The following is a 15,644-nucleotide window of genomic DNA, read 5'->3' on the forward strand; positions in this document are numbered from 1 at the left end:
ACACTGACCCAAGCTCCAGACCAGGACATGTATGTGCACCAACTCAAGCCACAGATCAGGACATGTGTATATACACCAAGCCACAGACCAGGACACTGACCCAAACCCTAGATCAGGATATGTATCTACAGTACATTGACACAAGCCACAGACCAGGTATATACACCAACCAAAGCTCCAGACCAGGGCATGTATATACATCAAGCTACAAGCCAGAACACGTACATACAGGGACCCAAACCACAGACTAGGACATGTATATACATTGACCCGAGCTCCAGACCAGTACATGCATATACATGGACCCAAGTCACATACCTGGACATGTATATACACCAACCAAAGCTCCAGACCAGGACATGCATATACACCAAGCCACAGGCCAGAGCATGAATGTACACTGGCCTGAGTTCCAGACCAGGATATGTGTGTATACACGGACTTGAGCTCCAGACCAGAACATGTATATTCACCAACGCAAGCCACAGACGAGGGCATGTGTATATATATTAACCCAATCTCCACACACGGACATGTACAGTGGGTATGGAAAATATTCAGACCCCTTTAAATTTTTCACTCATTTGATAAATTCAAGAAAGTCAATTTTTTCTCATGAATGTACACTCAGCATACCATCTTGACTAAAAAAAAACAGAAATGTAGACAATTTTTTAAATTTAATAAAAAAATAAGAACTGAAATATCACATGGTCATAAGTCTTCAGACCCTTTGCTCAGACACTCATATTTAGGTCACATGCTGTCCATTTCTTTGTGATCTTCCTTGAGTTGGTTCTACTCCTTCATTGGAGTCCAGCTGTGTTTAATTAAACTGATAGGACTTGATTTGGAAAGGCGCACACCTGTCTATATACAGTGCCTACAAGTAGTATTCAACCCCCTGCAGATTTAGCAGGTTTACACATTTGGAATTAACTTGGCATTGTGACATTTGGACTGTAGATCAGCCTGGAAGTGTGAAATGCACTGCAGCAAAAAAGAATGTTATTTCTTTATTTTTTTTTTTTTTTTTAAATTGTGAAAAGTCTTTTCAGAGGGTCATTTATTATTCAACCCCTCAACCGACCAGAATTCTGTTTGGTTCCCCTAAAGTATTAAGAAGTAGTTCAGGCACAAAGAACAATGAGCTTCACATGTTTGGATTAATTATCTCTTTTTCCAGCCTTTTCTGACTATTTAAGACCCTCCCCAAACTTGTGAATAGCACTCATACATGGTCAACATGGGAAAGACAAAGGAGCATTTCAAGGCCATCAGAGACAAGATCGTGGAGGGTCACAAGGCTGGCAAGCGGTACAAAACCCTTTCCAAGGAGTTGGGCCAACCTGTCTCCACTGTTGGGAGCATCATCCGGAAGTGGAAGGCTTATGGAACTACTGTTAGCCTTCCACGGCCTGGACAGCCTTTGAAAGTTTCCTCCCGTGCCGAGGCCAGGCTTGTCCGAAGAGTCAAGGCTAACCCAAGGACAAGGAAGGAGCTCCGGGAAGATCTCATGGCAGTGGAGACATTGGTTTCAGTCAATACCATAAGTAACGTACTCCACCGCAATGGTCTCCGTTCCAGACGAGCCCGTTAGGTACCTTTACTTTCAAAGCGTCATGTCAAGGCTCGTCTACAGTTTGCTCATGATCACTTGGAGGACTCTGAGACTGACTGGTTTAAGGTTCTCTGGTCTGATGAGACCAAGATCGAGATCTTTGGTGCCAACCACACACGTGACGTTTGGAGACTGGATGGCACTGCATACGACCCCAAGAATACCATCACTACAGTCAAGCATGGTGGTGGCAGCATCATGCTGTGGGGCTGTTTCTCAGCCAAGGGGCCTGGCCATCTGGTCCGCATCCATGGGAAGATGGATAGCACGGCCTACCTGGAGATTTTGGCCAAGAACTTCCGCTCCTCCATCAAGGATCTTAAGAAGGGTCGTCATTTCATCTTCCAACAAGACAACGACCCAAAGCACACAGCCAAGAAAACCAAGGCCTGGTTCAAGAGGCAAAAAATCAAGGTGTTGCAGTGGCCTAGTCAGTCTCCTGACCTTAACCCAATTGAAAACTTGTGGAAGGAGCTCAAGATTAAAGTCCACATGAGACACCCAAAGAACCTGGATAACTTGGAGAAGATCTGCATGGAGGAGTGGGCCAAGATAACTCCTGTGCCGGCCTGATCAGGTCTTATAAAAGACGATTATTAGCTGTAATTGCAAACAAAGGCTATTCCACAAAATATTAAACCTAGGGGTTGAATAATAATTGACCCACACTTTTATGTTTAAAATTTATAAAAATTTAACTGAGCAACAAAACTTTTTGGTTTGTAAGATTTATGCATCTGTTAATAAATCCTGCTCTTGTTTGAAGTTTGAAGGCTCTAACTGATTTGCATCTTATTAAACCTGCTAAATCTGCAGGGGGTTGAATACTACTTGTAGGCATTGTAAGACCTCACAGCTCACAGTGCATGTCAGACTAAATGAGAATCATGAGGTCAAAGGAACTGGCCAAGGAGCTCAGAGACAGAATTGTGGCACAGATCTGGCCAAGGTTACAACAGAATTTCTGCAGTATTCAAGGTTCCAAAGAGCACAGTGGCCTCCATAATCTTTAAATGGAAGAAGTTTGGGACCACCAGAAGTCTTCCTAGACCTGGCCGTCCAGCCAAACTGAGCAATCGTGGAAGAAGAGTCTCTGTGAGAGAGGTAAAGAATAACCCCAAGATCACATATGAAAGCCTGCTTAGAGTTTGCTAAAAACACATGGAGGACTCCCAGACTAAGAAATAAGATTCTCTGGTCTGATGAGACAAAGATAGACCTTTTTGGTGATAATTCTAAGCGGCATGTGTGGAGAAAACCAGGCACTGCTCATCACCTGCCCAATACAATCCCCACAGTGAAACATGGTGGTGGCCGCATCATGTATATGGGGGTGTTTTTCAGCTGCAGGGACAAGATGACTGGTGTATATACGCTGACCTGAGATGCAAACCGGGACCAATATATAAACTGATCCAAGCCCCAGAACTAGACCAGCATTTACGCCCACCTAAGCCCAAGATCAGGACCAGTATAGGTAACCCCGGCCCCAGACCAAGAGTGTATACACTGACCCTAATTACAGACCATGACGTATATATAATAGTGGAGTGCTGAAGTGCAGACAAGGCTCAGCTTACAGAATATATTATGTGGCCCCATCCTGTGTTAGTTGTATATACCCTTGTACAAAAGTCTCCTGTCATATCCTTGTGATAAGTTGTTCAATTAAGAGAGCCTGAACCCTTCCAAGTGGGAGCCACATGACAGTCAGGGGCCACTTCACCATCACCTGACTGCCCCTTGCACTCTCATCTGCTAGCAGCTGTTGTGTAGAAGTCATGTCCTGTTAGATACGAGATATGATGCTGGCTGTACACATAATGCATAATGAAGAATCCTACATAGCAGAATCACATACTTCTGCACAGTTGTCTCCTCCAGTGTATACATGGATATGGCAATGGTAGAAAAGATGTTCTAGAATAATCTTTCTCACGGTGCTCCCGCTACTGTATATGATGAGAGTACAGTTGTGGGTAAAGGTTTTTAAACTGACACAAATTTTGATTTTCACAAAGTTTTCTGCTTCAGTGAATACACTGACATCTTACATTAACTTTTTTATTACCATAGTCCTTATTGGAACACAAGGCTGTGAGTCACTTCAAAAATCAGATAAATCACATATTACATAGTAACATAGTAACATAGTAACATAGTTAGTAAGGCCGAAAAAAGACATTTGTCCATCCAGTTCAGCCTATATTCCATCATAATAAATCCCCAGATCTACGTCCTTCTACAGAACCTAATTGTATGATACAATATTGTTCTGCTCCAGGAAGACATCCAGGCCTCTCTTGAACTCCTCAACTGAGTTCGCCATCACCACCTCCTCAGGCAAGCAATTCCAGATTCTCACTGCCCTAACAGTAAAGAATCCTCTTCTATGTTGGTGGAAAAACCTTCTCTCCTCCAGACGCAAAGAATGCCCCCTTGTGCCCGTCACCTTCCTTGGTATAAACAGATCCTCAGCAAGATATTTGTATTGTCCCCTTATATACTTATACATGGTTATTAGATCGCCCCTCAGTCGTCTTTTTTCTAGACTAAATAATCCTAATTTCGCTAATCTATCTGGGTATTGTAGTTCTCCCATCCCCTTTATTAATTTTGTTGCCCTCCTTTGTACTCTCTCTAGTTCCATTATATCCTTCCTGAGCACCGGTGCCCAAAACTGGACACAGTACTCCATGTGCGGTCTAACTAGGGATTTGTACAGAGGCAGTATAATGCTCTCATCATGTGTATCCAGACCTCTTTTAATGCACCCCATGATCCTGTTTGCCTTGGCAGCTGCTGCCTGGCACTGGCTGCTCCAGATAAGTTTATCATTAACTAGGATCCCCAAGTCCTTCTCCCTGTCAGATTTACCCAGTGGTTTCCCGTTCAGTGTGTAATGGTGATATTGATTCCCTCTTCCCATGTGTATAACCTTACATTTATCATTGTTAAACCTCATCTGCCACCTTTGTGAGTGTTGAGAATAAGGGGCGGAAGTGTGGAAAATAAGGGGCAGGAGAGTCAAGAATAAGGGGCAGAGGTGTGGTGAATAAGGGACAGAAGTCTGGAGAACAAGGGGCAGGAGTGTGGAGAATAAGGGGGAGAAGTGTGGAGAACAAGGGGCTGGAGTTTGGAGTATAAGAGTCAGGAGTCTAGAGAATAAGGGTCGGGAGTCCTGAGAATAAGGGTCAGGAGTCCAGAGAATAAGGTTCACGAGTCTGGAGAATAAGGGGCAGGAGTCTGGAGAATAAGGGGCAGGAGTCTGGAGAATAAGGGTCAGTAATCTGGGGAATAAGGGGCAGAAGTGTATAGACTAATGGGCAGCAGTGTGGAGAATAAGGTGCTGGAGTCTGGAGAATAAGGGGCAGGAGTCTGGAGAATAAGGTGCAGGAGTCCGGAGAATAAGGGGCAGGAGTCTGGAGAATAAGGTGCAGGAGTCTGGAGAATAAGGGGCAGATGTCTGGAGAATAAGGGGCAGGAGTCTGGAGAATAAGTTGCAGGAGTCTGGAGAATAAGGGGCAGATGTCTGGAGAATAAGGGGCAGGAGTCTGGAGAATAAGGATCATGAGTCTGGAGAATAAGGTGCAGGAGTCTGGAGAATAAGCCGCAGAAGTCTGGAGAATAAGGGGCAGGAGTCTGGAGAATAAGGTGCAGAAGTCCTGAGAATAAGGGTCAGGAGTCTGGAGAATAAGGTTCAGGAGTCTGGAGAATAAGGGTTAGGAGTCTGGAGAACAAGGTTGAGGAGTCTGGAGAACAAGGTTGAGGAATCTGGGGAATAAGGGGCAGAAGTCTGGAGAATAAGGAGCATGAGTCTGGAGAATAAGGTGCAGGAGTCTGGAGAATAAGGAGCATGAGTCTGGAGAATAAGGTGCAGGAGTCTTGAGAATAAGGGTCATGAGTCAAGAGAATAAGGGGCAGGAGTCTGGAGAACAAGGTTGAGGAGTCTGGAGAACAAGGTTGAGGAGTGTGGAGAATAAGGTGCATATTCTGCCACCGATATATGTGGATGAGATGTGTCTGAGGGATGTGATCACAAATCGCTATATAAACAATGGCAGGTAGCGTTACTCGCCAACCTGTGCCACCAGTCTCTATCAGCTGCGCGTGGTGATCCGGAAGGATGATGCAGTGATACATTCAACAGGTTTATTTACAGTACCTTGGTGAGAGTGAGGACTGTAGGTTAGAGCTGTTACAGAATCACCAGATAGAGATAATAGAAGCTTCAGGTTAGAGGTAACAAGAGAATCCTTTCTCCAGCTCTGCAGCACATGTGGGATCCAAGATGGCACGGAGTACAAAAACAGGAAGAGAAGGAAAAAGATAGGAGGAGCTAAAGACAGAAAGGTGTTGTGGGAAAATTCCATAACAAATATTACAGTGATATAGCAAACGGCCAGTAGATGGCAGCAAAGTATAACAAATGATAGAACCAGACTTATTAGCACTACATAATGTCCATGTATGGCTGAAAGTTTATCATAATAAACTGAGCAGCACACTCCCCGTCTGAAATCCTTGGATTTCACTATACCATAAGTCTCGAATTGGGAGTGTTCACCAGAAGTGCATGGAGGGATACCTCAACCTGTAAGATAAAAACAACGCATGCAATGCAACAATAACATATTGAATAACAAGTCTAGAACGATTTCTTGAAGTAATCCAAAGGATAACCCATTTTCGGATTGGAGAAGCCGCGCTAGGCCAAACTGTCTCCAACCCATTTGTAATCCAAAGGTTGAAGTTCCTTGAAAGAGTTCCTACTGATTGGATGGATAATCAATCCTCAACCGGTAAGAGTAAGATAATCTCTGATATAGGCCTAATGAAAGATTTGGGGTCACCTTGTTTAGTAACTGTCACTTCTACCTTGCGTACCTTGCCATCGTCACTTGGAAAGGTTTTAGATATAAGTCCCATAGGCCATTTGTTTCTTTCCTCATTCTGGTCTTTCATGAGGATAATATCTCCTACTTGTAAATTTGGCTTTACTTGTTGCCATTTTCTTCGTTTTTGGAGAAGTGTCAGGTACTCCCTCTTCCATCTATTCCAGAAACAATTAGCCAGATGTTGCACATATTTCCACCGTCTCTGATATTTGTTACCGGACACAGTGTCTTCAGGCGGGTTAGGAACAGTTCCAAGTTTCTGGGTGAGGAGAGTTGCCGGAGTGAGAATTGTAGGAGATTCTGGATCCGTAGATATGGGTACAAGAGGTCTTGAGTTTACTATAGCAAAGACTTCTGCTAAGAAAGTGGTCAAGGTCTCGTGAGTGAGTCTTGAAAGATTTGAGTCCATCAGCATAGATTCCAGTTCCTTGTGAAAAACATTCTGCTGCACATTGCGTATCACAATGAGTTCACTCAGAGCAATGTCTTCTGCAGAGAGAGGCTTATGGCAGATATGCCAACCGTGACAATCAGTGTTACTGTCCTTATTGCGATAGCATTGTATAATGTGTACTAACCTTGCAATGGCACGAACCAGCCTCGTCCATCTTGAGAAGCGATCAAAACGCTGACAGTCCAAGCCAACCTTCTCCTTGAATTTGGTGATGAAGGTGCTGACATCAGGACGGATCTCTGGGTCGACATCTGGATCCTCAAGGCTGAAGCTGTCTTCAACGGCAGTCTCTTTGCACTGTTCGTGAAGGAACTCCGGTCCGGTCAACCAAGAAGAGCTTGCGAAGGCACCAATAGACAATGGTCTAGTAGCAAGGTCCGCAGGGTTAAGATGGGATGGGACGTGCTGCCATTGCTGGGGTTTGGAGGATTTCCTGATCCTTTCCACTCGGTTACTGACATAGACGTAGAAGCGTTTTGTCTGGTTGTATATGTAGCCCAGAACTACCTTACTGTCTGTGTAGAATCTTGTGTCATCCACGTGAATAGCTAGTTCGCTCTGTATGAAGTCTGCAATCTCTATGGCTAGTACAGCCCCACAGAGCTCGAGTCTGGGTATGGTGTGCTCGGGTTTAGGAGCCAGTTTAGCCTTTCCAAACAGAAATCCAACATGGGCTTCATTGTTAGAGTCTACAACCTTCAAGTAAGTGACAGCGGCAATAGCTTCAGTGGAGGCATCAGCGAATACATGAATCTCCTTCCTTTGACTTGTAGTTAGGGATGCTGGAGTGTAACAACGTGGTATGTGGATCTTATCCAAGGCGCAAAGAGATTCTCTCCATGACTTCCACTTTAGTTGTTTGTCTGCAGGGAGTGGTATATCCCAGTCCTTAATGTACTCTGAGAGTTGTCTCAGCAGGAGCTTGCCTTGTATAGTCAGGGGTGCGACAAACCCAAGTGGATCATATAGACTGTTCACCACTGACAGAACCCCACGCTTAGTAAATGGTTTTTCTGCACCACTAACCTGAAAGCTGAAGGAGTCATTTAGCAAGTTCCACCTCAGGCCTAGACTTCTCTGTACTGGTGGATTGTCTGAGCCTAGGTTCAAGTCCCTAAATTCTGCGGCATGATCATTAGGGTGAAAGGCCTTCATGACAACAGCACTATTGGAGGCAATTTTATGCAATCTAAAATGAGCTTTAGAAAGCATACCTTGTGTCCGTTTGAGCAGATCTGTGGCTTCTTCCGCCGTGGGCAGGGATTTAAGACCGTCGTCCACGTAGAAGTCCTTTTCAACGAACTGTTGAGCATCCTTCCCGAACTCTGCTGCACCATCGGAGGCGGTCCTACGTAGGCCGTAGGTGGCGACTGCAGGAGAAGGACTGTTTCCGAAAACGTGCACCTTCATGCGGTATTCGATCATTTCCTTGTTGGTGTCGTTGTCTCGGTGCCATAGAAAACGGAGATAATTTCTGTGATCTTGTTGCACGATGAAACAATGGAACATTTGTTCGATGTCGGCGGTAATGGCGACTGGTTCCTTTCTGAATCTCATGAGCACTCCCACCAGGTTATTAGTCAGGTTCGGACCAGTGAGGAGAACGTCATTCAGAGATACGCCGTCATGTTTGGCGCTTGAATCGAACACCACCCTGATTTGTTTCGGCTTTCTTGGATGATACACTCCAAAGGAAGGTAGATACCAGCATTCTTCATCAGCTTGCAATGGTGGAGCTGGCTCTGCGTGATCATTGCGAAATATCTTGTCCATAAAAGCTATGAAATGTTCCTTCATTTCAGGCTTGTTCCTTAATGTTCTCTGCAGTGAGATGAATCTAGATAAGGCCTGTTCTCTGTTGTTAGGAAGCCTGGTCCTTGAAGCCTTGAAGGGTAAGGGAGCAACCCAGCGGTCAGATTCATTTTTGAAGAATCCACTGTCCATGATTTTAAGAAACTCCTTGTCTTCTATGGATAAGGCGACTTTGTTGTCATCTTTTGTTGTGTGAAACACTGTTCTCCCTAAGTCATCACCGTAGGGAGTGGGAATGATGTCAGGCTCCTGGATGCAATCAGAGAACCTCTCTTTCACTTCGTAGTGATGAAGGCATGGCTTAAAGTGAGTTGCTCGACCATTTTGGAGCACATACGTTTTACAGGCGTTGACTTCGGATGCCTTGTGACTCCTATCCAGACATACATCGCCCACGATTACCCAGCCTAGGTCGAGTCTTTGGGCGTATGGAGCATCATCTGGGCCGTTGCATTGTTGGCGTACCTTGTGGACCTTCAGAATGTCCCTTCCGAGTAGGATTAGAATATCAGCATTCATGTCCAGAGGAGGAATTTCATTAGTCAGGTGCCTCAAGTGGCGATGATGAAGTGCGGCTTCCGGAGTGGGAATCTCCTCCCTGTTATCAGGTATCTGGTCACATTCAATTAGGGTTGGCAAGGGTATATGCACGTTTCCCTTGATTGAAGAGACTATGTACCCAGAGGCTCTCCTGCCAGAAGTCTCAACACGACCAGAGCAGGTGTTGAGGATGTATGGAGTCGTTTGTCCCTTTATGTTGAAGATCTCAAAGAATTTGGGCCTTGCTAGAGATCGGTTACTTTGCTCATCTATTATGGCATACATTTTGGAGGCCTTGTCGGGTTGTCCTTCTGGATAGACCTCAATCAGACATACCTTGGGACAGCATTTAGGATCAGTCCCTTCTCCACATACCTCAGTACATGAGGAGGAAACAGCGGTTGCAGTTGGGTCAGGGACCTGTGGCTCCCCGCCATGCTTTTGAGCAGGGTTAGATGCTGCAGAAGGTTGTGAGTTGTACGGAGCTGGCGTGGGATGCATGGCTGTGACGTGTTTATCACTGCTGCATTCAGTGCACTTAATGGCGGCCTTACAGTCCTTAGCGAGGTGGTCTGAGGAGGTGCAACACTTATAACATATCCCAAGCTTCTTGAGGGTATCTTTACGCTCCTGCAAATTCCTTGCTCTGAATCCACGGCATTCTTTAAGTGGGTGAGGCCTTTTATGGATAGGGCACATACGGTTATTGTCCATGACTTTAGGAGCAACATTATTTGTCTTAGTGAAGGCAGGTGTAGTAAGTGGAACGTCAGTCTTTCTCACAGATACGGTGTTCCTTGAATCTCTACGTTTGGCAATGTTATCATACCTTGTAGATGATGATGATGCTGGTGGAGTAGGCTCAGTGAAGTCAAAGCTGGGATCATTCTTCTTCCGAGCTTGGTCACTGATGAACCTGGAAAAATATGAAAAGGGGGGAAAGGACACATCATGCTGCCTTTTATACCGTGAGCCGTGGTCTGCCCATTTATCCTGCATGCCGTGTGGCAACTTGGACACTATTGGATTAACGCCATGAGCAGTGTCTAGGTAGCTCAGTCCTGAGAGACGTGGGTCTAATTTTGCCAATTCTATTTCCTTTAGCAGGTCGCTCAGATCTTGAAGTTTTCTATTGTCCTTGTTAGTTATCTTTGGGAAGGTTTGCAGTCTTTTAAATAAGGCACATTCTATAGCTTCTGAGCTGCCATAGGTTTGTTCTAGTCTCTCCCAGGCTGCAATAAGACCTGCATCTGAATAGTCCACATGAACTGCCCTTATTGTCTTTATGCGCTCTGCTGATTCAGGGCCTAACCAGTTAACAAGCAAATCCAGTTGTTCCTTGCCGGTGAGATTAAGGTCTTGGATCACTGCTTGAAAGGTGGATTTCCAGGCTCTATAATTCTCAGCACGATCATCAAACTTTGAGAGACTAATGTTTATTAACTCCCGGCGAATCATGTATCTGGCGAAGTCAGACATATCCGATCTCCCGGTCATTGTTGCAGGATGAAATTGTGGTATCCGTAGGGAATGTAAGTTCTCTGGCTTATATGACTGCGACAAATCAGGACGAAATGATGCGGCATAAGGGTTAAACTGCGGTTTAGTCTCTATAGGTTCTGCTGGCTGTGGCCTAAATTGTGAGTTAGTGCTGGAAGTTACCTTGTCGGCAGTAGGTGGCGACATTTCTTGACTTGCGGGCGCATCCGTGTTAGAAACTGGAGGTGGTGCTGGTGCAGATGTTACATGTCTTAGCACGTAGTCTGAAGTTCGATCAGCTGCGTCTTCCATTTCTTCTGGAATAAGACAGTCCGGATTATCATCTTGTCCCAGTGCTTGTTCAAGGACCTTCAGTTTAGCAAGGGCTGTTGCTTCTTCCCTTTCTGCTTGGAGTATTTTTAATTTCCTTTGAGCTTCCATCTCATTTCTTTGAGCTTCCACTTCCACTTCAGCCTCCATTTTAGCAAAGGAGCTTTTTACTCTAGCTTCCTCTGCAGCTGCACGGATCTCCAGTAGCTTGTCGGACAATGTTGACTTCCTGGAGTGAGATGATCTGGAAGACCGAGCTGTGATTTTGGTCGATGTTGTGCGATGCGACCTAAACTCTTGGAGGTGAGCGATGCGGAGTTCTGCTTTATCCTGGGCATCTCGCACTAATGAGGTCTTTTCTTGGAGAAGAGTTTCCCTTTCAGTTACTTCTGCTGGGGCATCTTCCATGTCACAGTTACTCAGGAATGTGATGTACTTTGCAGACAGTCTCTGGTAGCGATCATAGGCGGCAGATAAACTCTTCAATGTGGCGGTTAAACCTGCAGCGTCACTGTGATAGCGTGGAAGAGCTGCTAAATAGTGATCAACTCTGCCCCATAAATGTTCTAGGTTATCATGGAACTCGTCTCTAGTAGTCTCAAAGTTCTCTCTGGCCTTTTGTGTCGGCTTGGTTACACGTTTGGGTCGTACGTCCTGCACTGCAGTAAGTGTGGACTCTGCTCCTGCAGCATCTATGGTGTCGGGAACCTGATGTGCTTCACTTGCAGATGGGTCCACGGTGCCCTTTGTGGACATGTTTTAGCTAAGATGGCAGACGGTTAAGACTTGCTAGCAGACAATGCATATGCACACAGACACTGTAGACTTAGGTCTCTTGTTACTATTCTGCCACCGCTATACGTGGATGAGATGTGTCTGAGGGATGTGATCACAAATCGCTATATAAACAATGGCAGGTAGCGTTACTCGCCAACCTGTGCCACCAGTCTCTATCAGCCGCGCGTGGTGATCCGGAAGGATGATGCAGTGATACATTCAACAGGTTTATTTACAGTACCTTGGTGAGATGAGGACTGTAGGTTAGAGCTGTTACAGAATCACCAGATAGAGAGAATAGAAGCTTCAGGTTAGAGGTAACAAGAGAATCCTTTCTCCAGCTCTGCAGCACATGTGGGATCCAAGATGGCACGGAGTACAAAAACAGGAAGAGAAGGAAAAAGATAGGAGGAGCTAAAGACAGAAAGGTGTTGTGGGAAAATTCCATAACAAATATTACAGTGATATAGCAAACGGCCAGTAGATGGCAGCAAAGTATAACAAATGATAGAACCAGACTTATTAGCACTACATAATGTCCATGTATGGCTGAAAGTTTATCATAATAAACTGAGCAGCACAGTGCAGGAGTCTGGAGAATAAGGGGCAGGAGTCTGGAGAACAAGGTTGAGGAGTCTGGAGAACAAGGTTGAGGCGTGTGGAGAACAAGGTGCAGGAGTCTGGAGAACAAGTTTGAGGAGTCTGGAGAACAAGGTTGAGGAGTGTGGAGAACAAGTTTGAGGAGTGTGGAGAACAAGGTTGAGGAGTGTGGAGAATAAGGGGCAGGAGTCTGGAGAACAAGGTTGAGGAGTCTGGAGAACAAGGTTGAGGCGTGTGGAGAATAAGGTGCAGGAGTCTGGAGAACAAGTTTGAGGAGTCTGGAGAACAAGGTTGAGGAGTGTGGAGAACAAGTTTGAGGAGTCTGGAGAACAAGGTTGAGGAGTGTGGAGAACAAGTTTGAGGAGTCTGGAGAACAAGGTTGAGGAGTGTGGAGAATAAGGTGCAGGAGTCTGGAGAACAAGGTTGAGGAGTCTGGAGAATAAGGGCAGGAGTGTGGAGAATAAGGAGCATGAGTCTGGAGAATAAGGTGCAGGAGTCTTGAGAATAAGGGTCACGAGTCAAAAGAATAAGGGGCAGGAGTCTGGAGAACAAGGTTAAGGAGTCTGGAGAATAAGGGCAGGAGTCTGGAGAATAAGGAGCATGAGTCTGGAGAATAAGGTGCAGGAGTCTTGAGAATAAGGGTCACGAGTCAAAAGAATAAGGGGCAGGAGTCTGGAGAACAAGGTTAAGGAGTCTGGAGAATAAGGGCAGGAGTGTGGAGAATAAGGGGCAGGAGTTTGGAGATTAAGTAGCAGTGCTGCTGGGAATATTGAGGCATCACAGAAACTACATGGATTTATAACTAACGTATCAACGTACGGAATGTTTACAATTGTCCTTTAGTAACCATAGAAACAGCAAAATAAGAGCAAAAAAACTTGAGAAAATATTGTGAACACAGAAATTTGTGTCAGTCTGAAAACTTTTGGCCACCGCTGTACTAGCATCCGTGCTCAGGTTGGGGCTCTAATATGTTATGTGCAATTGTGAAGTCTTAACCGTCTCATTCTCGTTCACAGCCCCTGTGGCCCCACAAATTGTGCACGTGGAATATGTCAGATACCTGCTGTATGTCACCTGGAGATATGGAGAGAAAACCTTCGATCTGTCCCATTCCAGGATGTTGCATTGGCAAGTGATGGCAGAAGGAAGGAAGCGAATCAAGAAAAGTGTAAGACTGCGTGCTATACTGACCTCCAGGTGACAGTGAGCCCTTGTGGTGGCTATTCTAAAGGCGACCCCAACTGTGACCACACACCACATCACTGGAGGCAGGCCTGTTGTCCTGCATGTGCTGGGACAGTGTCCCTTGTGTGCTGGGCCAGTGGCCCCTGTGTGCTAGTACGGCCTCTCCTGTGTGCTGATGCGTCCTCTCCCGTGTGCTGGGCCGGCGTTCCCTGTGTACTTGTGCGGCGCCCCAGGGTCCTGGTCGTCGCAGTGGTATTGCTTTCCTCTTGGGGAGAGTGATGCTACGTTTGGAGGCAAGTAAGGATAACTGCATCTAGGTATCACAAGCATGCCACACATTCACACTCCAGGCCACCAGGGGGAGCTTATGCTCCTATTTATTAGGTCACTCCCCATATATACAGTATATAACTGGTAGTCTGTAGGGAAAGTTAGAAGAAAGTTCCAGACAGTAGTCTGAGGAGGACAGAGGGTCCACGGAGCTGTGCACGCCCTCAGAGCTGCAGCTCCCAGAAAGAGACATTGAAAGGCAGAATTGTATTGCAGTGAGCATGAAGGAAGTCAAAGCAAAGGAGAGGATACCAGAAGGGGACCAGCCCCGCTCAGGCTGCCTCCTTCTGAGGTGCAGAATCCCGGTAGCCAGAACACCAAGGGAGTAAGGACCTCTACCCCTTATTTCAGAGACTGGCAGGACAGCTAATTGCAGGTTACCTGTCCGCACCTACACCCAGGAGACACGGTGACACCTACAGAGCCGGGTTATCTAAGAGACCTGATAAACAGGCTCAAGTCACCAGTCATACGGGTATTGTCCTATCCTATATGGGGGACAGAGAGAGAGACACCACATCTGTGAGACCCTTATGTGAAGCCATAGGCAGTAAGGGACTAAACCACCACAGCACACGGGAAGGCTACTGATATCCACCTGGACAAGGGAATTCTGGACTTGCCTCCAAACCGGCCGGACTCTGCCTGCCCTGTGGTCTGGTGCCCTGGACTGTGGATGCTGAAGTCTTCAGTAAAGGTAAAGAGACTGCAACCTGGTGTCCTCGTTCTTCCCTGCACCTCTCACCATTCACCTTCTATACACCGGGAAGCCCTGGGGACATACTTCACTTGTGGGAAGGTATACCATCTAGCTGCCATAACATCACCCCAGTGGACCCCTTAAAGCAGCGTCGGTCACCCTGACCGAATACGAAAGGTGGCGTCACGAACATAAACTCTATCCCTTTAAAGACCTTTCCCTTTTACACGGGCGCCCTGGGCCACGGACCAGGTCGCAGCCACCGTGACATCCCCCTGAGAAGCAGTAGGATCCGGTACCGAGTACCCCTAGCCCGCGGGGCGACTCACTTGCACTGCCTCTCTCATTTGCTGGGCCGGCATCCCCAGTATGCTGGCACGGACTCTCCTGTGTGGTGAGCCAGCGCCCCCCGTGTGCTGTGCCAACAGCCCCCGTGTGTTGGCAATGCCTCTCCCATGTACTCTATGTTGTCACCAGTAGAAGTTTAGGGGGACATGTTTGCCCTGTAAAAATAGATGTCATTTTCTCTACCATCAGCTGTAATCTGGTCAGGTGTCATATAAACAAAATTGGATCTGATTAAGAAAAATCGCAAACGTATTCTCCAGTCACATGACCAATGTTACTGCATCATTTCAGGTGTCCAGAACCATGATGACCACGGTAATGAGTCTGCCAGCGGGAGACATCTATAATATCACAGTCACTGCCTGCACAGAGAGGAGTAGTAACACCTCCCGACCACATTTGGTGAAGATAGGTGAGTGACGGTGTGTGTAAATATTGTGGCCAATAGTCACATAGTCGATGGGAGATACAGTATGTGTCGCAGTCTTGTCTCTGTCATGTAACCCGGAGTATTTTTCTGTAGTGCATGAAAGCACTGAGGGTATGTGTCCACGATCAGGATTGCAT

At 46.2% G+C, this 15,644-nt stretch overlaps 1 protein-coding gene across 3 annotated transcripts in view; it reads left to right on the top strand.

Annotated features, from left to right (window-relative positions):
- PTPRO (protein tyrosine phosphatase receptor type O) overlaps positions 1–15,644 on the top strand; it is a 484,495-nt gene that overhangs the window by 280,450 nt on the left and 188,401 nt on the right. For all 3 annotated transcript variants that reach the window (XM_069762736.1, XM_069762737.1, XM_069762738.1), the window contains exons 11-12: positions 13,531–13,682; positions 15,369–15,489. In XM_069762736.1, the coding sequence (XP_069618837.1) occupies positions 13,531–13,682; positions 15,369–15,489 (273 nt within the window). The remainder of the gene's footprint in view (positions 1–13,530; positions 13,683–15,368; positions 15,490–15,644) is intronic.

This window comes from Ranitomeya imitator, chromosome 4 (assembly GCF_032444005.1).
Source record: "Ranitomeya imitator isolate aRanImi1 chromosome 4, aRanImi1.pri, whole genome shotgun sequence".
In the NCBI taxonomy this organism is placed as follows: Eukaryota; Metazoa; Chordata; class Amphibia; order Anura; family Dendrobatidae; genus Ranitomeya; species Ranitomeya imitator.